This window comes from Ctenopharyngodon idella, chromosome 6 (assembly GCF_019924925.1).
Source record: "Ctenopharyngodon idella isolate HZGC_01 chromosome 6, HZGC01, whole genome shotgun sequence".
Classification (NCBI taxonomy): Eukaryota; Metazoa; Chordata; class Actinopteri; order Cypriniformes; family Xenocyprididae; genus Ctenopharyngodon; species Ctenopharyngodon idella.
The window spans coordinates 26195045-26219293 of NC_067225.1; the positions used below are offsets into that span (position 1 = coordinate 26195045).

General features: G+C 34.7%; 1 protein-coding gene across 8 annotated transcripts; it reads left to right on the forward strand.

Moving 5' to 3' along the window:
• Window positions 1–1355: 1355 nt before the first annotated feature.
• On the forward strand, window positions 1356–24220 carry mitfa (melanocyte inducing transcription factor a). 8 transcript variants are annotated; one of them, XM_051898063.1, is made up of 13 exons: window positions 1360–2899; window positions 2981–3067; window positions 3182–3305; window positions 7786–7914; window positions 8302–8427; window positions 20078–20299; window positions 21500–21595; window positions 21708–21822; window positions 21971–22063; window positions 22526–22582; window positions 22753–22828; window positions 22954–23101; window positions 23481–24219. In XM_051898063.1, the coding sequence occupies exons 6-13, from the start codon at window positions 20228–20230 to the stop codon at window positions 23874–23876; spliced, it is 1053 nt and encodes a 350-aa protein (XP_051754023.1). In that variant the 5' UTR covers window positions 1360–2899; window positions 2981–3067; window positions 3182–3305; window positions 7786–7914; window positions 8302–8427; window positions 20078–20227; the 3' UTR covers window positions 23877–24219. The 8 variants fall into 8 exon arrangements, with proteins under 8 accessions (XP_051754020.1, XP_051754017.1, XP_051754018.1 ...); XM_051898062.1 differs by having other exon boundaries at window positions 7786–8427; XM_051898064.1 differs by lacking the exon at window positions 7786–7914.
• Window positions 24221–24249: the final 29 nt, after the last annotated feature.

Sequence of the window (24249 nt, forward strand, 5' to 3'; positions counted from 1 at the left end):
AAAAAGAGGAGCGTGAGATTGCCACCTCATCTTGTCCAGCTCTGTGATTTCACACATGGCTAGTCAGCACTGCTACTGTATGCCTGTTCACTCTCCCATATCCATTTTGATTCCGTTGATTATCCAGTAAGATGGGTTAATGAGATCTCTGGACTTGTCACTGGAGAAAAGTTCCACTTCTCACCTCAGCGAATGAGTGGACATTTTCACAACACGCATTTGTTAAGACCATGACAGTCTTGATGAAGGACATGTCACCTTAAACTTCATATTGATTGAAGTCAAAAGTGTAACTGCATGTGGGTCTTTCTTATTAAATTAAAAATACAAAGGTTTTGTTGTTGTTGTTGTTGTTGTTCCAATAAATAAACAGTCTTACTGATGACATCAATGACAAATTGTACCAATATCAAGCACATAGTTTATCAAATATACACTGTGTTTCAAATTATTATGCAAGTGACATATCAGTAGAATTTCAGTACAATAAATATTCAGATTTTTGTTTATCTAAGAAAGTGTTTGTTTGTTTGTTTATTTATCCATGTCTTTTTAGATAACTGGTCAATCTCAGACAAAATAATTTGCCAGGTACTTAGGTAAATGGAAACCCTACTTAAAGAGGTTGTTCCACATTATTAAGCAAGTCACAGTTCTCATGCAATGTGGGGAGGAAGAAAGATCTTTCTGAAGATGAAAAGCATGAAATTGTGCAATGTTGTGCAAAAGGCATGAAAACAACTAATATTGTGTGAAAATTGTCGGTAGCCTTCTACACCCACTGTAAATGTTTCTCTTTGAGAAGTTTGGTTAGTGGTGGCTGAAATACATCTTTACACATAACTGCCAGCCTGCATGGAGAGCTTCTCAAGACTCCAGAGACACCAGCAGCTTCAAATACCTGTTTGCTGCTCAACACTGGCTTTTTTTTTTATAGCTGCCCTTTTAATACAATTCATTTTTTTGACAGGAACATTCCTTAATAAGCCTTTATCTGTTCTGTTCTGCTGTGCTCTAAATCACTCACAAATCTTATGATAATTCAATAATCTCCATTCAGTTTTCAAACAATATTAGTTGTTTTCATGCCTTTTGCACAACATTGCACCATTTCATGGTTTTCATCTTCAGAAGGATCTTTCTTCCTCCCCATATTGCATGAGAACTGTGACTTGCTTAATAATGTGGAACAACTTCTTTAAGTAGAGTTTCCATTTACTTAAGTACCTGGCAAATTATTTTGTCTGAGATTGATACCAGTTATCTAAAAAGACATGGATAAATAAACAAACAAACAAACACTTTCTTAGAAAAACTAAAATCTGAATATTTATTGTACAGAAATCCTACTGATATGTCACTTGCATAATAATTTGGAACACAGTGTAGTTACAGCTACCAATCCTCACACTACTGTAAATTATAATTTACTTTGTCTACAAAAATGTGAGGTGTGGTATGTGTAAAGGTAGGTTTTCCACTTTAAAATGTCTTTTTATGCCCTAAAAGGCAAAAACCAAGAAGCTGGCAAAGCACAGGGAGCAAAATAGAGTGAGAGGACTTTCGAAAGAGGGAGGGTGAGGGATGGGGAAGGAAGGGAGTGTCAGTGCTCAAAACAATAGAAAAGCTCTCAAAAAAAAAAAGAAGAAGAAGAAGAAGAAAAAAAGTAACAATAGGCATAGTGTGGCAGGAAAATGAAAAAAAAAATGTATGTGGAAAATACATTATAACATGATGGACTTTGCAGGCATTGGTTTCACATATAATTTACATAGGAAAAAAAATCCCCACCTCTCTTTTGGATTTGTTATGTTACTGTTATTATTATATTGTCAAATAAAATAAAATAAATAGGCTAGCCTACTTATTTTCTTTTCTTGATGCCTTTAGAAATACTTCGTTCACCAAATATGTTCATGATTTCTCAGTATTAATTTGTTAAACAAAGACCATTGAAAAGGATGAAATAGGGTGAAAGACTATGTTTGGTTCATTAATGTAGAAATTCACAAATTGTATTCTGGACCCCTAGCCTAAATTAAGAGAATAAAATGACCTGTGCAACCACAATAGCTCTCTGCTCCCATTTCCTCATAATAAGCTATTGTTTACTGCCATCTAGTGGATAAAACATTACTGACTGGTTAGGCAGAAATGTTTAGCACCATCTACTGATGAAACATTCAAAACGACTGAAAGGGACTTTTTTTTTTTTTTTTTTTTATGTTGTGTCAGTTTAGAAACTGCAATGTTATTGTTAATTAATTATAAACTTGCGGTTGTCTGTTCTTCAACATACATTTGTTTTGGGTTGTAGAACGAATGCATTACCAGAAAAATATTTAAACAACTAAAGATAATTTTTTTTTTATGCCAACGTACAACACGCACGCATGCGCACTATAACCTTGACACATCATTACCTTGAGCCACGGCAAATGCGTTTTTGAATTCTTGTGGGTTTTAGAAGTTGTTTTTGCTGTGTAGTTATAAATGTTTTCAATGACAGAAGAGCATCACGGACATAATTGTCTCAAGGCAAGTTTGTTATCAAGCTAACCACAATTGTTTTAGTCTGATTTATTATCTAAATAACGAAAGACGACATTGCATATATTAAATTAAAAGATTAAACGCATATACTAGCATTCCAGTGTTTGTTTGTCGTAGCTTTTGTCAGCTAAGACCTTTAGGCCTTCATGAAGCTGGACCGTTTTATCATGGGAAAAGACCCAAGTGTGCCACATAACATCTGATTATAACAACAACAACAACAACAAAATGGTTGTTTTGAGGAAGAGAAATAGTAATTTTCCATCTCCATCTTTCAAAATCTTACTCTTCTTGGATGCTCAAATCATCACCATAATCCACGTGGTGGTCCACCATGAGATGAAGTGTGAGTCTGTCTCTATCATAAAAGATTGGAATGAAAGTTTTTCCTGATATATTTGAATTACCTTTCCCTGTATTTTGTCAGTCTGTGCTCTGTTATACAGTATTTAGTAGCAGAAAACTATCAACAGTTCCTTTACAAAGAATTTCCCCACCTCAGTAATGTGATTGTGTGAGTTTCCATATGAGCTCAAAGTAAAATAATAAATTCCTCCAATAATTACATTTTTTGTTGTTGTTTTGTTTATTTCTGTCCATTCATGCTCATATTGACTGTTCTTTGTAGATAGAACCATTTCATGTCACTCTGACTACTGTGGAAGATTGGAGATGATGGGGTATGGATGTGGAGCAGGTGGCCATCTGCTGAACATGCTAAAGGGCAGCTATATATACAGTATTATGTTCAAGTAAGTGATTTCCTGTGCAAGATTTATCACATTAGGTAGCAAATATAAACATCTTTAAATCAGAACCAAAAATTAGTTTGAAAACCTCATTTTATTCTGTAGTTAGGTACACACCATCTCAGATAGGTAGACAGGAAAATTATTATTCCAATAGTAAGTAGTAACTGCAATTCAGTGTTTGCTACAATAACCCTCTAACATGCAAATATCCCTTCCTTTCCTCTTCCCTAAAAGCAAAAATTAGTTATAAAATTGCAGTATAATAGTTTATAATGTGTACCCCAGAACTGTCAAAAGCTGAAGATGGAAAAATCAGTTTTAACAATTTAAGTTTTCCAAAATGTATTGCACAATCAAGTATGGATTTTGATACAATTCTTGCCACTTGGAGTATTTTATTATATTATTAGCATTTACAGGTTGTTTGTCTGTTTATATAAATTTTACATTTGAAGATTCTTGCTTCTGGGTGTCAGACTACTGTGGGTGGCAGAGAAGATGCAATGTGTTCTTTGCAATTTTTGGCTTTCTAAATTTCCAAAATGCACTCTAAAGATGACTTGCATTTAGTTTGCAGTGCATCAGTTGTGTGAACGGAAATACCACATTCCAGCCACATGTTGGAGTGATTTTGCAATGCAGAACCAGAATAGAAAAAAGATAAAGGGCCATTCATATCAAGAATGATAACTATAAGCAAAAGGAAGTGGATGAATGTCTGAATGCTACCATCCCGATCTGAATTCTGACTTGTGATGCAGCCTAAATCATAAACACTGTGTTTGTTTGTTTGTTGGTCAGAGGAGAACTGACCCCAGAAATGAGCCTTGTTTCTCCCGAAATGCATAAAATATATAATTTGCATTTTTGCTGTTATTGCTGTAAAGCTACTTTGAAACAATCTGTAATGTATAAAGCGTTATTCAAATAAAGGTGACTAAAGAGAAGTATAACAATAACTATAGCGTCTACACCAAGTGAAACTGAAAAAATCCAATTACACTTCAAATAATCACTACTGCACAGTCTCAGGCTCCAAATGACGTAGATGTCAACAGTTATTTCTGGGATATTTTGGCTTCATTTTGCTTGTGTTACAGGCCCTGTCCCAAATGGGAGCCTAAATACTCGCGGTCTTCCTACGAGTCTTCCTTTGCTGCGGGCTCAGCAAAAGTGCGCATCGAGAGCACATATCGGCTGCAAAGGGGGTGCTAAAATCGACAAATGGGACACCCCATAGTCTCCACAAGACCGATAGTGCATAGAAGTGTGCCACTAGGGACAGGGCCACAGTCCACACCTACTTTAGGTGCCGATTCTGATTGGCTGTCATTGTCAGGTGGATTCTGATTGATGATTCCGTTGGTGATTTTAATGATATTGTTCCTCAGTGTCTTTATTGTTATAGTTGTGGTGTGGCCTTTCCTATTCTCATAGAGTTAGAAGGATTATTAAAAGTTTATAGTTATCGTTCTTGGTCAGTAAGATTCCATTTGTTAACTACATTAGTTAACTAACTAACAATAAAAAATAATTCTGAAGCATTTATTAATCTTAATTCCGATATTTACTAATAGATTAAAAGTTGTATCTGTTAAAATTATTAAATGGACCCTGAGCTGACATAAACTAACAGTGAACAGTTGTACAGTTGTATTTTTATTAACTAACATTTAATAAGATTAATAAATGCTTTAAACGTTAATTTTAGTTAATGCAGTAAGTAACGTTAACTAATTGGAACTAATAACATAAACTAATTGGACTTATTGTAAAGCTTTACAATGTGTTCATTTATTTTAAATTCTTGGTAGTAATTTTGAGCAGTTTTAGAGAAACACCCTAGCTTTAAGCCAAACACTGACGCTAGCTGAGATTATTGCAAAGTCTCAAGCAATGTAAGTCCACAGTTTTGATTGACATGATCTCTCTTTGAGGCGATTGTGCAAGTAGCGTGCAGCTTGGGAGCGCTGCTCTCCTCAGCTTGAAAAGGCACTGTTTCATTTGAGAGGTATTTACCTGGAGGCTGTTTATAACATATCTGAACCCAATAGCCCCAGTAGCTCACATGTTTTTAAGGTGTTTCTGTGCTATCTCTGTCTCTCTGGATGAGTGAAGGTTTTGTAACAGTGTTATGGATTTTGGCATTGGGTTGGATTGCTGATGAGGCATGTTCCTTACAGCCCTCAAGAGAGATGCATTCATTACTCATGTAAGAAAAGTGAAGAAGTGTTCATATCATACATGGGTTATTATCATTACTTGTCACTTTGAGTTTACATGTCAGTAGCTTTATGAAGATTTTTTTTGCAGCGAGAAATTCTGTTAAATTTACGGTAAAAACTGACAGCTGTAATTCTAGAAATTTAGTGTAAAAAAGTATGATGACAAAGTTACTGGCATTATGGGTTGGAATTTGGTCCTGCATGTTTTATAGTTCATAACTGATTACAAAAATAAGATTAGTATTAAAATCAAATAAAAAACAAACATGATGCCTCATACTCACTCAAGGTTTTTTTACTGTTTTTTTACTATAAATGATCTTATTTTTCATTTAGAGTCACCAGAAAGAAAAAAAAAAAAAGATAGAACAATATTTTACTGTATAGGTACATGTAGTATCTTGTTGAATATGAAATATTTACTTTCCAAAACAGTATTGTTCAGTAAAATGTTTTGTTCATTGTTCAGTGAAATGTTTTTGTTTTTATGTGAAATGTAATATTATTTTTCACTTTATATGGTAAGCTAACTTACAGTTAACCAATTAACTGTTTTTTACTGTAGCATTTTGACATTGTTTTTCTGTTAAAATTACAAAGAGCAGTTTTAGAATATATAATTTTGTGAAAAATTGTACTTCATGTTTAACTAGATAAAAAAGTTAATCAAGACAAACTTTAAAGTGGGCTTGAGAAAGCCTGACCAGAAAGTTTGAAAAAGCTTGAAGTTTGAAGGTTTTCAGTTTGAAGAAATTTAAAGTAGTTTTGGATGGATGGATGGATGGATGGATAGATAGAGCCAACTTAACTAATTACTGGTAGATAAGGTTGCACCAACAAACGTTTTGTAATGTTCAAATCCGCTAGAAATAGTTGAAAGTTAAAAACAGCACAAAATCACAACATTCATAAACCATGGTCATTTTGTGAATTCATGTTTTAAATATGTTTTGTGTAAATACTGTATGTTATGTTTTGAATTTTAGTTATTCAAAGTGGTTGCAAAAGTACAATGATCATTACTTTAATCTGCATCTAAACTTAAGATTTCAGTTGTTTTTACACTACAGCATTCCTCTAATACAGCTTTCACTGGTGCCATGCCAATGTCTGGCTTTGTAATATTTAGGGAGGAGAAAGAACATGCAGCAACCTGTTACAGAAATGGGCACATTTTAAGCTTCATTTAAAGTCTGGAAACACATGTCATGCTCCATCCTTCCTGTTTCATACTCATCACAAACACAGAGATATGTTTTGACAGAGAGTGCTCAGAAAAACCACTACTGGAATTTTCCACTCCTGAGCTTTTCCCTTAAAACATGGCGTTTTGTACAGTACAGCTAGATGTGATGCAAGTACGTTGTTTGAACAGGTTCCATTGGTTTTCATAACCTATTGCCTAAGCATCCAAATGCTTTTGCTGCGTGTGACCTCAGTTAAATAAGTTAAGTTAAATAAGTTTTTATGTGTTTTGCATGTAAATAAGTTTGTACATAAAAAAAAAAAATTGTTTACAATTAGATAAGTGCCATTTAGTCTCTATTTCTTTATGTATGTTGCCCCTTCATTAATGTTAGATCATTTCTTCAACGTTATCAAACTTTTCGAAACATTCAGACTTGAATTGTTGGAATTTTATTTTATGCTTTATGTTGTCCATCCAAGTTTAAGACTGTTAGACGACTGTTAAAATCAATTTATATTTCAGTTAAAAATACTGTTTCATGACTCCACTTTGATGGATGTATGTTTATATAATTTAATTAGGGCTTTTAGATTTAAACTGTCTTGTTTAAATTTGTATAATCTTAGAATTTTGTTTGGACTGAAAATCATAAATCTAGACAGCACTGATCAATCAATTCCTGGGCATTTAACTCTAAATTGAGAGGTCACAAGCACATGTTATGCACTAATGTAAACTTTGCTTCTAATTATGTGCATCTTATGTTACATCAGAGTTGTTTTAAGCCACTGTATTTGTTTTAGTTCACCAAAAAACTCTCAACACTTGGATTTTCCTACTCTGTAACTTGTCTGCATCTCACTTCCTCTTGCTTCTTTCTTGTGGATGCTTTAGCATTACTTTTGTCATATTTTCCCGATTGTTTCCTTTTGTCATTGACATAATCATTCTAAAAGTTCTAGAAATCATGTGTTTCTGTGCCAGGTGCACTGGTATTCATGTGTTTCACTTTCATTGTGCATTCAAACCATTATGCGTACTCATCGCCAGCTTTATATGATGCCAGGGAAAGATTCTTGAGAAGAAACAAGAACCAGACCATCAGGTGCACTGAGGAACTTCATGTTTGAGCGCCCTCTACCAGATAAATCCCAACACTGGACTGGACAATGGACTTACCATTGAAGCACTGAAGGTGAAGCCTTCTAAGGACTATTTTGACTATTGTACAAGTGTGACTGTTAAATTAATGTCCTGTGAAATTGTTCATTTTTTGACATGAATGTAATATAACTCCCAAAAAGCTGTCCCAGCTGTCTTGATCTTTGAGATACAATGGTGCTATATTCCACTGGATATTCAATGATGATCCCATTTGTAGGATCTTAGCCTTCAGAGAAAATTCCATGGACTCTGTCTTCGGCTAAAGAATACTGGTTTTAAAGACTAAACTGTGTTAAATCCATAAGGGGGATTATCTGTACTCAGTGAATTCCTCCCCTAATTTGTGCTGCGTTTCCAGACTTTTGGTGTTCAAAATGTTTAATCCTATTTGCTCCACTACACTGACGTATTTTCATAGCTTTGATTTCTAGTTTGGTCTGAGTGGACTACACAAGGGGATAGTGCGAATCTCAGGGACACAAAGTGGTTTCACTGGCGGCAAAAATGACCCTTCTGGCAGAAAGGAACTAGCTAAAAGGATCTGGTAAGGAATTTTTACATTTGTATGTAAATTTGTAGAGAATATACTACAGTAATTGTGTAATATTTTGTCAATGACACATTTTGCGGTACTAGATTTTTACTTCATTAAGTAAATTTATTAAGTAAAAGCAGGTGCCATCCATTCTGAGTTGGTGAAAAATGTGAATTCAAAATACTTGTAGAGTTGCAGTTTACTATTTTTATTTTAAACATGGTATATATGTAATGCCAAAATGAATGGCTGTTAAAAATTTCAATACACATTTTGGATGTTAGGCCATAAATGACTACATTTCAGTATTAAGTAACTTCATATTTTTAAGACTTTTTACATTTTTCAAACACTTCTTTACTATAGTACACACTAACAGTATCAGAAGTGTGCTTGTGTTTTCTCAATAACATACTCCTATTACATGCCAGCATGGAGGTCACCCTGATTTTGCCAAGTAAGACATGTTCCTAGATCAACATATTTCGCTGATCCTGGAACAACATTCCTATCCAAAAATTTAGTCCTAACCCAAAATCAGAGGGAAATGATAGGTGAATAGCACTGATTTTAGAAGCACCTATCACTGGTCTTAAACTTGTCTCTTAAATCTGATTGGTTGATTGAAATGTTGTTCCAGGATCAACAAAGATGTTGATCCAGGAACATGTTGTACTTGGTGAAATCACGTTCATCGGACGTCTAGTGGGGACAACCAGGAATTTAATCTTGGACCCAAGATATAATTATTTATTATTGTTTATAAAATACTTATTTATTATTACTGTTACATATGATATATTTATACACACGCACTTTGGGTTTTTATGTGTTATGGGGACATTACATAGACATAATGATTTTTATACTGTACAAACTGTTTATTCTATCCCCTAACACTAAATCTACCCTTAAACCTACCCATCACAGAAAACTTTCTGCATTTTTACATTTTCAAAAAACATTACTTAATACGATTTATAAGCCATTTTCATCATGGGAGCCAAAAAATGTCCCCACAAAGACAAAGATTTTGGATTTTGCCATCTTTGTGGGGACATTTACAAACTTGTAAACTATTTACATAACATTATTTATTGTATTGTATTTTTTTTAACAAAAAAAGAAGGTTTTTGTGAGATTTCTGGGTACAAATGTTTTCCCCAAAATATGGTTAAGTATAGGCGCACACACAAGCACACACAGTACACTTAAATATAGTAATAATGTTTGGTAAGAGTGTTACAGCAGATTAAGCTCTTTTGTAGGCAATATATTAGTCCATGTCTCCACAAGGCAGACAGACTTTTTTGTGAGGTACCAGGCAGAGCCTGCCGAAGCAGAAAAGTGAAATCATTAAGCCCAGATGGGTTTGACCAAAGATTGAGTGAACCCTTAATTAGCTGAAGTACCTCTGACCCCACCAGAAATAAGCAAAGAATCAGCTCAGATATGAAGACAAAGGCAAACACAGTTCTGCCACACACATACTCGGCGCTAATTCAAGCAAGAATGCTCATAATTAGGGCTGCCGTTCCCATTCTTCAAATTATTTAGGAGGGGGAAAAAAATCAGACTGCTTTGAAATGGTGATAGGACAGGATCCTGTCTACAGGGTTTAATGTCATGATCAACAACGTGGAAATAAAAGCTTACAATTCACTTTGAAACTTTGAATTTTTTTCTGCTAAGTTAATTTCATTATAAAGGCTTACTGCAATACGGAAACTAAAGCCTCTATTTTTTTATTGGTGCTCAAAAAGTGCTAGATAACTTCATTTGCTTCAAAAGAGGCAAGAAAGAAAAATTCTCAGCAAGACCACCATTTTGCTTTTGGACACAATGATCCGTTCTCATATCTTCACGTGACTGAATAAAATGCATGAAAGCTTGTTGCATGCTACCATTGTAATTATTGCTTCAGTAAGACAGCCCCGCAAATGTTTTCCAAAAACAGATGACTTGAAATACCATCAGATTTCAGCTCCACGTGCGAATGGCTTGCCGTTGTCTACTTGGCTCGTTGGTGGTTGGAGTGACCTTTCAAACTGCGATGCTTCAGGACTCTGTCCGTGTGCATACACAACTCCGGCTTTGTTTATCAGCTCCTAGAGATGATGAGGCTCGAGGCACTGTACTCTGTCAAAACCTAGATGGCAGAAAAAGAGCTTTTGTTCTGTGAAAAAAGGGCCTGGCCTGTTTCTGAGAATTAGTATGTATTGGTTTGCTGGCAGGTTTACAGAGTTCGTTCAACAATCAATTGTTCGTTCGAAGGTTTTGGGTTTGTAATGAAGCAATATTGAACAGTTGACGACATTTGCAAATTTGTTGTCGCATGCACAGGACATTTCATAATATAAAACCTTCAGCACATAGGCTTAGTCAAAGATAGGGGTGTGTGTTATCACGATTTTAGATCATGAACGATTAAAATGTCTCCATAATCTGCCTTTGATTAGAGACTGTAGTATCGTGCTGCAGAGCACATTGTATCAGTTGCAGTTCTGGTGCCCCAGTCCTAATGTTCTCTATGCGACGTACATTCACATCACAACGCAGCGGTAGGGTTACGTTCACGTGACATTACAGTACTTTACAATCAAGAAAAGTTTATTACTTGCGTTCATTTTAAAGCCTTGCCAGTTAAACTTTTTATTCCCACACTGTTCTGACATACGCTTTTCTGAGCGTGTACACCTGAAGCGCGCAAACACTAAAATCCTGTCAGACAGCTTAAAGGAATAGTTCACCCAAAAAAAAAAAAAAAAGTCATCATTTACTCACCCTCAAATTGTTTCAAATCTGTATGAATTTCTTTATTCTGCTGAACACACAAGAATATATTTTGAAGAATATGGGTAACCAAACAGTTGATGGACCCCAATGACTTCCAAAGTAAAAAAAAAAAAAACACTATGGAAGTCAATGGGTTCATTATCTGTTTGGTTACATTTCACACTTTTTTATTCTTTTTTTATTTTGTTACCTTGTAAGGCTAAATTTAAAATAGGGAAATTAGTTTGGCTGTACAGCTCAGTGACTTGCAAAATAGTTTTAAAACCAACATTAAAAAGAATTATGTAGATCATGGATTCTGTCTGAAAAAAATTGTGATATGATATTTTTGCCATATTGCCCACCCCTATATTGAGATTGCTTTTTGAGATATTTTGCCTTTTAATTAGGAAATGTGTACCATTCAAAATGTTGTTTTAATTTTCCTGTGTAGTTTATGACATTTTGTAGTCTATTGTTAGTCATATTGTGTTAACATACATTAATGCATTTGTAAAATTGAGTGTATACAGCTATTCATCATAGACAAATGAATATGACAGGATCATATACTGAAATAACATTTTAATGGAGAGGTGAACGTTAGATAAGAATTCATAAAATAGCTTTACTTAATCCATTATGCTACTGAATATATAGAAACATTTTTTTTAATTGCTAGATATACATAAAAAATAAAATAAAAAAAACTACAACATATTGCATTGTTCTTTAAAGAAGCCAATAATATGCTGTTTTAAGAATATTTGGTTAATAACACTATATCTTTGGTAAGTTAAATTGATGATATCATTCAAAAATCAACATTCTAACATATATATTGAAAAATTATAATTATGTACCACAGTGGAATTGCAATAATGTATTTTCTATTTGGCTTTGTAAGATAGTGGTATCAGTCATGTTATTTCAAGTATTTGTTTTTGTTTTTTTGTTTTTTGGAAGTGTTTATAATAATATAATTGTATTTATGCATGTTTTTCACAATTGTCATGTGTTCCAAACAAATGCACACAGCTATATTCTATGGAAAGGTAAGAACAAGAGCGACAAGAGTGAGTTTCATTAGAGATTTAATTCAATTAGAGAATATGTTTTTGACATTTTTTTTACTGTGTTACAGAGTTGCCATATGGCAACATTTTTCTCCAATTTAGTCATTTTAGTTAATTTTATTTTAAAAATCTATTTTTCTGCAATTTGATGTCAAAAGATCTAATATGCCATCATTTCAACATAAACAGAACAAGGTTTGTGCTCATTTTTGTCTATGAAGAGTCTCCTAACTGACATTGCCCTCATTATTAGCCATGAGTCTGTCTGCAAATCTGGAGGATAATCTTAGATTTGTAAGCAGTGTATTATGTACTTTCATAAGAGTGACTAATTGCCTTTTATTTCCATATGTGTCTGGCTATAAAGTCATCATTCATTCTGTTTTTGGCCTGTGTGGCCTTTCCGACCTTTGACACCATGACAAATATTTGTGCTCTCAACGCCCACATTATGGTACACTGTGTATTCAGTTTTGCCCTGGCCCCCCAACTGTCATAAGCGGGCTGTCTCAGAGTTTTAATGAATTCATATCAGACTTGACTTGGGACAGTAGCCCAGCTGCACACATAAGCAGTATTGTCTGTCATGTAAGCAAGTGCATTTTTGTAATCCCTTGTAAATCGTCCAGTGTTGCCCATTCTGGTCGGATGCTGGGACATTTTTGTTGATGCCTCTTGCCACAGGCTCAAAAGCACATTGCACGAATGTGTCTGGAGAAAAAGCTGCTCTTTTGTCTCAGACCCCTCCTCTTGAGCTGCGTGTCTTCATCATGGTCCTTTATGCGTAATGTGAATGTCTGTTCACTAAGGGCAAATGCTAATTCACACCCCTCAGGCATGCGTTTAAACCTAATCACTTAATGGCTGTTGGCATGCACACACACACACACACACACACACACACAAATCAATAAACACTTTGTTTATAGCAAGATACAGTACACTTGCAAATTAATTGTTTCATGCTTTCAGTGGCCCCAAAAGAATCTGGACGCATAAGCCATGCTTAAAAAAGTATGAATGTCAATGGATTAGATAACAAAATATCACGGCAAGTGGCATCTGTGATCAGTTCAAATTTTCATTAGAATTAACTTCATTTTCTTGCTATTTATGCCTTTTTTTTTTTTTTTTAAGCAAATGGTCCCAAGGTGATTTTTTTGTGTGTGTGTGTGAATGTATGAAGTCGGTTCTCCTAAAGTTCCCACATGTGATCTATCATTAACTATGGACATATTACACAACCAGAAAGTGTCTAAATACCTTTTAACTTTTTTTTATTAGTACATCTGTTGTTTTATAATGTAAAATCTACTATCTATATCTGTTTATAATGTAAATTATGCTAACTTTAAAATAAATGCCACTTGGTATTGTATTTGTTAGTTTGACACACTCACGTTTTCTTTTACGTATATGCACATGCATCGTACAAGCTTGCACACAGTCATAAATGCACACATTTTCTTTTCCACAAATGCTCTCTCATACATACAAAGTGTCTGTTGTCTTAAACAAGCTGGATTTTGGTCATGCACATTTTGTGTGTGGTTTAGATAATTCTACTCTCCCCACTTTCAACATTTATAAGTATTGCCACATCAGTTGTCTGAACTTTGACCTCCTAACTGATCTTTTATGGTCTTTAAGTTGACATAAAAGTTCTAATTTACTATAGATTAGTTAATGTCAGCAAAGTTTGGTGTGAAATGGATGGTGTTAGTTTTTTTGCCGTTTCAGGCTGTGTGCAGCTCTTTTACAAACAATTTTCTTTACTTGTATACTCATAGACAAACGATTGAAGTTATTAAATTTATTACTGTCCGAATTGTCATGATTCATATTCAGGGGTAAATCAAACATTTTGAATTGATGAAAATAATCCTTTCTAGTATTATATAGATAGTTTGCAGTACTTTTAGTTTTGATGTGTTCAATAAAGAATGCACACAATACTAGTGTATTTGGAATATGTACTTGATGTAGATTTTATAGCCTCTGATAATCCATGCACTGTATGTAGCCTATTACATTTTTACTGCTGTGGTCAGCAATCTTGCGTCAGTGTTTTGATATTTCATTTTTTAATTCATTAATTCATAAAAGATTATCAAACAAGTCTGTTCCATTTTAGCAAATCATATGACTCAGACTAACAGGCTCTTCATAGTGTTTAACAGCTCAAGAGTCGCTAGAGGTGCATGCTAGGGAATGGATGTCACAAACCTGTATGAATTTCTTTCATCTGCTGAACAGAAAAGTTGATATTTTGAAGAATGTCGGTAACCAAACAGTTGATGTGACCCATTGACTTCCATAGTTTTTTTTTTTTCTTTTTTTTTTTTCTCCATACTATGGAAGTGGATGGGGCCCTGAGCCTGTTTGGTTGCCCATATTCTTCAAAATATCTTCTTTTGTTTTCAGCAGACGAAAGAAATTCATATAGGTTTGTAACAACGTGAGGGTGAGTAAATGATGACAGAATTTTCATTTTTGGGTGAACTATCCCTTTAAGACACCACTGGAGACCTTTTAGGTGCTACCCAAAACTTTGCACATCTTATACGTTTCATAACCTGCTAATTTGCTGTTGTAGAAGACTGTCTCATCCTTTTGCAGAGAAATTCTCTATGATCTATTAATGGATCTTCAAAATGATTGAAATCAAGACTTATTACAAAGCCCTGTTACCCCACATTTCTGCTTTAAGCATTATTATGGCTTGTATTTCAAGTGTATTTAGTGATGTTGTCTGTTTGTGAGACACTTTAATTTTGTCAAAGGCCAAGCTTTGCAACATTTGCTGTAACATTTTGTTTTGCTTTGATAGTTCAAAGAGTTTGCACATTCAAGACCTCTTGTCCCTGAGGTGACTTGGCAAAGCCACAGAATTTTTTTTTGTCATTTTCAAGCTCGACTTTATCAGTACCTCTTCTGATCACTGGACCAGAGCTGGCACACTTTATGACTTTAATGGGGCATTGCATTTTGATTGAGCATTTAGATTAGCAGGGTGAAGAGGTAGTAGAAGAAACTGGCAGTATGAGACTGAAGTTCTAGTGCAAAAGCAAAAAGATAATGAAAATGTCCACTAATTGGTTCAAGTAAAATGCTTTATTTTAATTTTTTTTATTTCACTTATTTTGAAGCTCTGCTGAAATATTGGGATTTTTAATTTGTAATCACATTTTAATTTAGTTTAGTCAACTACACCATTCTGCCTTCAAAAAATAAAATCATAATTAAGTTTATATTAAATTTAATGAATTTTATTGTTACTATATGTCTCTGTTGTCTTTTAATAAACATCTAATCAGCACCCAAGAAAATTCCACTTTAGCAGCCTTGAGTGACCAACAAAATGTCACCAACTCCTCAAGGACATGGTTGACTATTGGCTATCACCTTACTCCATTCTCCTATCGGAAGATGATAAAACTACTCAGAATTTATGAATCTCTCCATAGACACAGTAGCTGTAGGCATTTAGAGAATACTGCTTCTGTTCAGCAGGAACTCTTTATCGAACCCAAAGGTTTTGAGCCAAAGGAGGAAAGAATACAAGTGAGAGTAAAGAAAAGCACAAAGACTTTCCCTTATAAGAAAAAGAAGAGCGTTCTTATATGTTCTGACTAAAGTTTTTATTTTCCAGAGCACACTTTTGTCCACGGAGTCCATGCGTGACACACTTTATGATGTGTGGCTGCCTTTAAATAGGAATGCATATATAAATTCATTGATTTATTTGGTACTTCGCTGACAACAAAATATAACAAAATGGCATGTAATATTATGAAAGTACTGACTATTTCCACTTGTACATGTTTTGCATATGCCCACAATCTGTTTTAATCTATACATCCATAAAAGTCCAGGAATTATTTCCTTTGCTGTAGGGATTCTGAAAAACAATCACCACATTGTGGTGACAAATACTGTCCCTATACTTTACCAGAAGGGAATTTTCAGTGTTAAGCATGTTTGTGTCTCGTGGTGTCATTGTGTACAGAATATCAATACTTTAAAATCTGTAATAAATCATGCAGCTTGTTAATTTTCTATGTTTGTATGATTTGAAAGCATGCCTTAAAGGGTTATTTCACCCAAAAATGAAAATTCTGTCATTAATTACTCACCATCATGTCGTTCCACACCCATAAGACCCTCTTTCATCTTTGGAATACAAATGAGATATTTTTGATGAAATCCGAGAGGTTTCTGTCTCTCTATTGACAATGACACTTTGACACTAATAACTAAACTAATTTTATGATTGCTTTATATGATGAACAGATTGGATTTAGGCTTTTATTCGCATATAAACATTCATCAACTCACACATCAGTTGTGGTAAACGGAAGCTTAAGCATGTTTGCTTGACATGCGAGAACCAATGAGGTTCATTCTCGTGTGTTTCGCAGCACGTTTGAGCTTCTGCAAGAGGTTTGTTCTCGTGCATCAAGTAGGTTCGGCGGAGCTTCTGTTTATGTTCACTGATCAATGTTTATATGTGAATAAAAGCCTAAATTCAATCTTTTCATCATATAAAGCAATCAAGTCTCTTCAAAAAATTTGGACTAAACCACCCAATGCATATGGACTAGTTTTATGATCTCTTTAACTGTTTTGAGGTGGCAACGTGGTAGTTGCGTGCTCAGATTTCATCATGAAGATCTTCATTTGTTTTCTGAAGATGAACGAAAGTCTTACAGGTTTGGAATGACATGAGGGTGAGTAATTAATGACAGAATTTTAATTTTTGGGTGAACTAACCCTTTAAGTTAAATAGTCTGAAATGCTGAAATGAGTCATAATCAGGATGGATGGTAAAATTTACAGGGCCGGAACAGTTTTTAATTGGTGGGCCTCCTCTAAACTAGGTCCAGGTTGTACCATAGAGGATCATCACAAGGCCTTGGACAACATTCCTAGTTGTCTCCCCCTGAAAACAGCCTTGTTCATAATCAGAATCGGTGTAATCTGACTGGTTAAGTGCATTAAGTCTATAGTTTTTGAGAGCAGTGTTGGATTCTTTGTAGATCTCAGAGCGTCAAGGGGGATCTCAAACCCCCCACCCATGAAACGTGATTTCAAACACTAGCCCTGAGAAATATAAAAAAAAAAAGCCCCCCAAAGCGTGTCCTGGCGCCGGGACTGTGCTAATGTGAGGTCTTCATCACAGGGATGTTTGAATCACCCCTCTGTTTGACTTCTAAAGAACAATTTAGCTTTTTAAGACATCTAAAGGACTATGAAAACATTTAGAAGGGGGAGGAGTGTTGTGAAAGCACTTAGAAAAAAGGAAGTCAAGTCGAAGGTCCAGTGCTATTTTCTTTTTCTTTTTTTTCCTGTCCAGAACATGTCTGGATTATATTTCAGCCAAAAATCAAACAAAATAAACAAATTATACTTTCGCATAAACAGTATTATTTTTAGGACAATTAAGATTTCCATTGTAACATTCTTGTAATAGCCTACTGCTTATATATTCTAATATTGTTTTATGTTAATATAATATGGACGACATGTTTTCTACATGAGATTCAGCCATTTACTTATTGGCAGTTTTAACCATTAATAGTTAATAGACAATTGTTCACCATAATACTATTGTGCTTGCGTGTGTTAATAATGCTCAATCATTATAAATATTCATTATGTTTGTGTTGGTAATATTTGCAAATTACACTAAGGCCTGATTTCGCAGACAGGGCTTAGATTAAGCGAGAAGTAGGCCTTAGATAAATTAGGACATTTAAGAAGCTTTTTAAAATGCGCCTTAGAAACATTACTGGTGTGCATCTTGAGACAAAACAATGACACTGATATGTCGGTGCAAGTTGTTTTCAGTAAAGACAGTTCAAACATACATTTTAGTCTGGGACTGTGAAACAGGGCATATTCACTTCTTAATTTTGTTATTAATGTTATATATTATGTTAATATTATGTAACATACAGTAGTTGTGTTATAATGTGAATGAGTCATTGTATACTTGATTAACAGGATTTGTTTTCATAAAACTTGCAAAAGTATGAATGTTCTCTAAGCTGAGCACACAAAAGTTAGAGCTTCATGGCTTAAGTTGGTGTGGAATTGGTGGAATCGATCAAGCCATAGAACTGCAGAAATATTAATTATCCTCCAATGCTATTTTTGTAAAAGTCAGTTCATATAGCTGTAATGTAAGTGGGGGTTATATTTTTTTTTAAAGCACTTTTTTTTTCACAGTAACAATGTGGAATATGACACTTGTCCTCATCATCTGTGAATGCAATGAATACTAAGTCATGGATATTAATGAACAGTCCATCAGAAATATGCTGTTCATTTTAGCTTGGTCATGTTTTATATATCAAGATTTATCAATTAACAGCTCTGTGGTTTAACAGATTCAAATTCTTAAATGAAAAAGCACCTGAGGCACTTACAGATCTTATTATGAGCAGGCCATAGACATGTATAAACAATTTCAGTTTGTGTTTGGATTGATGGATATGTATTGTATGCCTGCATGTTCTTTGTGTAGACACACAAAATGTTTGTTACACAAAAAAATATTATGTAAATGATTATTAAACACAATGATTTGATCAATATTTAAACGGTTCATGCACATGCCATTTTGTTTATGGTTGTTAGCATTTATATTTACATTTATTTTCTTATCATTTTTTGCTGTACTAAAGCAGTAGGTATGAGCACTATGAGCGGTGGTTGGCTGAGGATTATTGTTTTCATAACAATCCAACATCTCTTTGTATGCAGATAACAGACTTTTATTGATTTTGTAGGTCCTAATCCAGTGGTTCAATCGGATATGAATTGTACATCTGTGAGTTTGTTTGTGCGCACGTACATACGTGTGCACAATATTTCAACTTTCAAAAAAAATGCAATTACCAAAGGCCCATCAGGCAACAAAGTTCTCTTTCCTTTCTTTCCCCCTTCAACATTTCAGAGATAACTCCATCTTAAACTGTCTTGTTTTTAGACTAACAGTGGTTGTGATTGTATGCCGGATGCTGAGAACAAACAATGTTTTATGCAGAATGAGTGGAACTAAAGATGAAACGTTAGTTAGCCGTAAGCCAGTTTCAGTTTAGACACTAGTAACCCATCATCTCAAAGAGCCTTTTGTGGAATTGAACTGATGACGTCAAATGAACTTTATAAAAGCATAAATTCATCGTTTGGGTAAAAAAACAACACAAAAAAAAAACAATATGAGAACAGCAATCCTCCTCCCATCTCCTTAAATACATTTTCACTCTTTCTTTGGCATTGATATCTTCAACTGGCCAAGACGACTGGTCAGTTCTTGCACATCACAAACTGAATCCACAAAGGGAATATTTTTTTAAGCTAACAATTAGTCCTGTTTAATATGTTGGAGATGCTAGAGTACAGTCATTACCAGGTGAGATGAGACTTTGAGTTTATTGACCTAGAAGAGAAATAGTTTATATTATGTTTTAACATATTGCAGCATTGATTGGTCTGTTTAATTGTTTAGACTAGTGTTTTCCTTAAATTTACTTTCTCAGACTCAAACAATTCTGTGCTTTTGTCTTCTTTAAGTATGCTTGCAATATTTATACACAGAGAAATTATAAAATGTACGCAATGGATTTAGTTTGTAGTATGTTCAAAATTTAAGCCTTAAATTGCTTATTTGTCTAAATACATATATAAAAAACTACTATCTTTGCAGAATAGAAATGAAGAAATGAATGCACAGATATACATACAGTATTAGTATGTATCTGTCTGACTATATTGGCATCACTTCTCTGTTTGTGACTCAGGTGCAGACCCACCTGGAGAGCCCCTCAAAATACCACATCCAGCAGACCCAGAGGCAGCAGGTGAAGCATTACCTGTCCAGTGCGCTGGGAGCCAAGCTAAGCCCACAGGCCAGCACAGGGCCCGGCCCCAGCCAGCCCACAGAACACGGCATGCCCCCTGGACCAGGAGCCAGCGCTCCTAATAGCCCTATGGCCCTTCTCACCCTCAACTGTGAGAAAGAGGTAGATGCAAAAGCTGTCAATCAAATTCTCAGAGATGTGATTGACATTGACAATCAGATTCTCAGAGATTATATTTTGCCAAAGTAGAGTATGGTGTCAAAATGTGGTGCGTTTCCTAATAATATGTGTGAATAATGTCCATAGACAAATAAGGCAAAAGGGTAAAGGTAAACAAGAATCCCATGAAGCTTTAGATTTTGTTCATCTTATTCATCATATTGCTCACCTTTTAACACTTTGGGGTCAGTAAGATTTTTAAGGTTTTTTTAAAGAAGTTTTTTTGCAATTGTTTTGCATTTATTTGATCAAAATAGTAAACACTCTAATATTTTGAAACAGATTTACTATTTAAAATAGCTGTTTTCTATTTTAATATATTTTAAAATGTAATTTATTCCTGTGATGACAAAGGAATCATTACTCTAGTCTTCAATGTCACATGATCCTTCAGAAATCATTCTAATATGCTGATTTGGTGCTCAAGAAACATTTCTTATTATTATCAAAAAAAAAAAAAAAAAAAATGAAGTTAAAAACAGTAGTGCTGCTTAATACGTTTGTGAATACCATCATTTTTTCAGGATTCTTTGATGAATAGAAAGAACAAAAGAACATCATTTATTTTAAATGGAATTCTTTTGTAAAATTATAAATGTCTTTACCTTCACTTTGATTAATTTAATGTGTCCAAGCTGAATTAAAGTATTAATTTCTTTTATATATATATATATATATATATATAACTGACCCTAAACTTATGAACGGTGGTGCACATCATTCTATCAAGGTTGAAAATTGTTATGAGTATTAAGTAACTGCATGCTGGGGCCTGTTAGACCTCAAAAAAGCAAGTTATCTAAGTTGCACGACTAAATAGTTTCTCATTATTTCTCTGTCTATGAGTGATTGATGCCATAGTAGAACGTTTGAACTTCTGTATGTGAGTGCTGCAAGGGTTTCTAGGAAAGTAAAAGGTGTCAGCTGGGAAAAAAAAGCACAAAAGTTCTAAGAAATTACTCATGTATGTAGAGTATGATCATCTTTCATTGTCCACATTATCATATTAATTTAGCATTTCTATTAGCCATTATGACTTTCTTACTAACATAGATTTAATTAATACTTTGGGATTGAAGCACTAATTACAAGGTGATGTAAACACATTGTGCTCTTGTTTGTATAATATTTGAATTGGAACAGATGGATGACGTAATTGAAGACATCATAAGTTTGGAATCGAGCTACAATGATGATATTCTTGGGTTCATGGATGCAGGACTTCAAATGACTAATGCGGTAACAGCCCTACAATATGTTCAGGATTGTAGTATCATGAACAGTTTTATTTAAGATTCATATAATCACCTGAACAGTCAGCACTGAAATCTTTTTGGTTATAATTTTTCAGATTCCAGTTTCTGCAAACCTGTTGGACATGTACAACAATCATGCTCTTCCTTCAGCTGGGGTTACCATTAACAACTCCTGCTCTAACCTACCGTCTGTCAAAAGGGAATTATCCGGTATATTCACATTGTCTTATCTATCATTAGAATTAATAATAATTTTTAGTTACCATTTCAAAGCTCACCATGCTTAGGAATGGAAGTATCCATATTGTGTGCAGTTTCGAATGCACAATATCAATGAAAGATATATTGTATTAAATAGTTACCCCAGCACCTGGCATGATGCACATAATGGACAATCAAGGACCATGTGGCAAGTTTGACAATTATCAAAGGCCTGAAGGCTTTCCAGTAGGTATGTTTTCCATTCTTCGGCCTCTGAAGGCTCTAAGCATGAATAAAGAGTTGTTTTTTATCCAGAGACTGTACATTAATATTTAGAACGTATTATTTGATAAACTAACATGAGTGTCAACAAGGTTTACATTTGAAATTACATTTACATACATATTAAGTTAAGAAAAAACATTTTTAAACAAAATACACAGTTGGCGTGTTAAAAATCGCCCGTGTACTTAATCAAGACAGTAATTGCACACAATATGGACACTTGTAAAACATGATACACACACACACATTTAAACTTGAAGTTTTTAGTTTTAAAATACAGACATTTTTCTACATTTAAGAATTTCTAGTGAACAGCAAAACGTTAGAATACATTGGCACACTAGGGAAGAAAATGAAGTCAACTCAGATAATTCTGAAGTTGTTTCAGTTATATAATCATGTTCAGTAATATAATCGTGCGTTTCAGAAGCAGAGGTCAGAGCCTTGGCAAAAGAGAGACAAAAGAAGGACAACCATAACCTCAGTGAGTCTGATTATCACTTTGTATGCCAGAACATCTGAAATATGTGCTGAAATGTCTGTCATATAATTTATTTTTGTACATTTTAAATTTTAAGTATACAATAATATTAATAATAATAATGATGATAATAATGTTTGACCATATCTTTATTGGTTCTTCTATCCATGCAGTTGAAAGAAGAAGACGTTTTAATATAAATGATAGAATTAAGGAGCTGGGGACATTAATTCCCAAGTCAAATGATCCGTAAGTCTCAAAAATTAATATTAAAATTAAAATAAATTTTGGTTTACAATTACGTATATTCTGTATTTATATATTCAGCACAGATGCCAAATGCCAGCTTAACCATCTGGCTCTGGTTTTTGCAGGGACATGAGGTGGAATAAGGGGACCATCCTGAAAGCTTCGGTGGATTATATTAGGAAACTGCAGAAAGAGCAGCAGAAAGCAAAAGAGCTGGAAAACAGACAAAAGAGACTAGAACATGCAAACAGACATCTCCTGCTTCGTATTCAGGTAAACCAAATCATGAACAAAAGCTACTCACTGCGATTGGTTAAAATCCCTTGGCAGCTAGTCACATGATCAGATTTTTGCAGAGAAGTATGTTTCGACATGCCCTTTGACAAGATGCTTTTTTTTTTTTTTTTTTTTGAAGTTAGATGGCAAAACACCAAGCGTAACATTGCTTTGAAAGCTTATAAAGTATGCTCAGTGCTTCAGCTGCATGAAATTCCAAAGTTACACTTGAGTAATTCATTATGAGGAATTTCCCTCATTTTGACACATGGCATTTGGTTCACAATATCCCTACTGTTTACACGCACAACTTTTCATGCGCTCTTGCATTTTTTATTCTAAAGTGTGCGTATTTGTTGATTCTGGTTGTGTCCAGGAGCTTGAGATGCAAGCCCGTGCTCATGGACTCGCCGTTATACCCTCTCCCAGCCTTTATTCCGCTGACCTGGTGGCTCGAGCTATCAAACAAGAGCCCGGGATGGGGAACTGCACGTCTGATTTGTACTCACACCTCCCCAGTCCTGACATATCCCGCCCCACTACTCTGGACCTCAACAACGGCACCATCAGCTACAACGACAGCCCCACAGAGGAAGAGGAACCGGGGGTCTATGACAGCCCCAACAAGACCTCCTCCAAGCTGGAGGACATGCTTATGGACAACACCCTGTCTCCAGTGGGCAGTAGTGACCCCCTGCTATCCTCCGGCTCCCCAAACCCATCCAACAGCAGTGGCAGCAGCAGTATGGATGAACATGAAAATGGCTGTTAGCATTGCGAACAAACTTCGTTGAACCAAAGTTAGACGATTAGAGGTTTCTTTGTATAATGAAATGTTACAGTACTAATGTTACATTCAGGTGGTTTTCTTTCAATCTAGATCATGTGTAACATGAAGAGCACTTTTAAGTACAGTACTTATCTTGTATTTTAGAATATTTAGTGTATATATTTTTTTCATATATCGTTTTGGAGTTTACTAGTTAAGAATGACTTATTTTAAGAATTTCTTGATTTATGAATGATTTCTCCAGCACAAAATAAAAAATAGCTAGAATAAAAACAGCTAAAGTGTAATTTCCGGAGTTGGCTTGATATTGTCCACAAATATCAAGGGGGGGGGGGGGGGGGGGGGCTATACATTT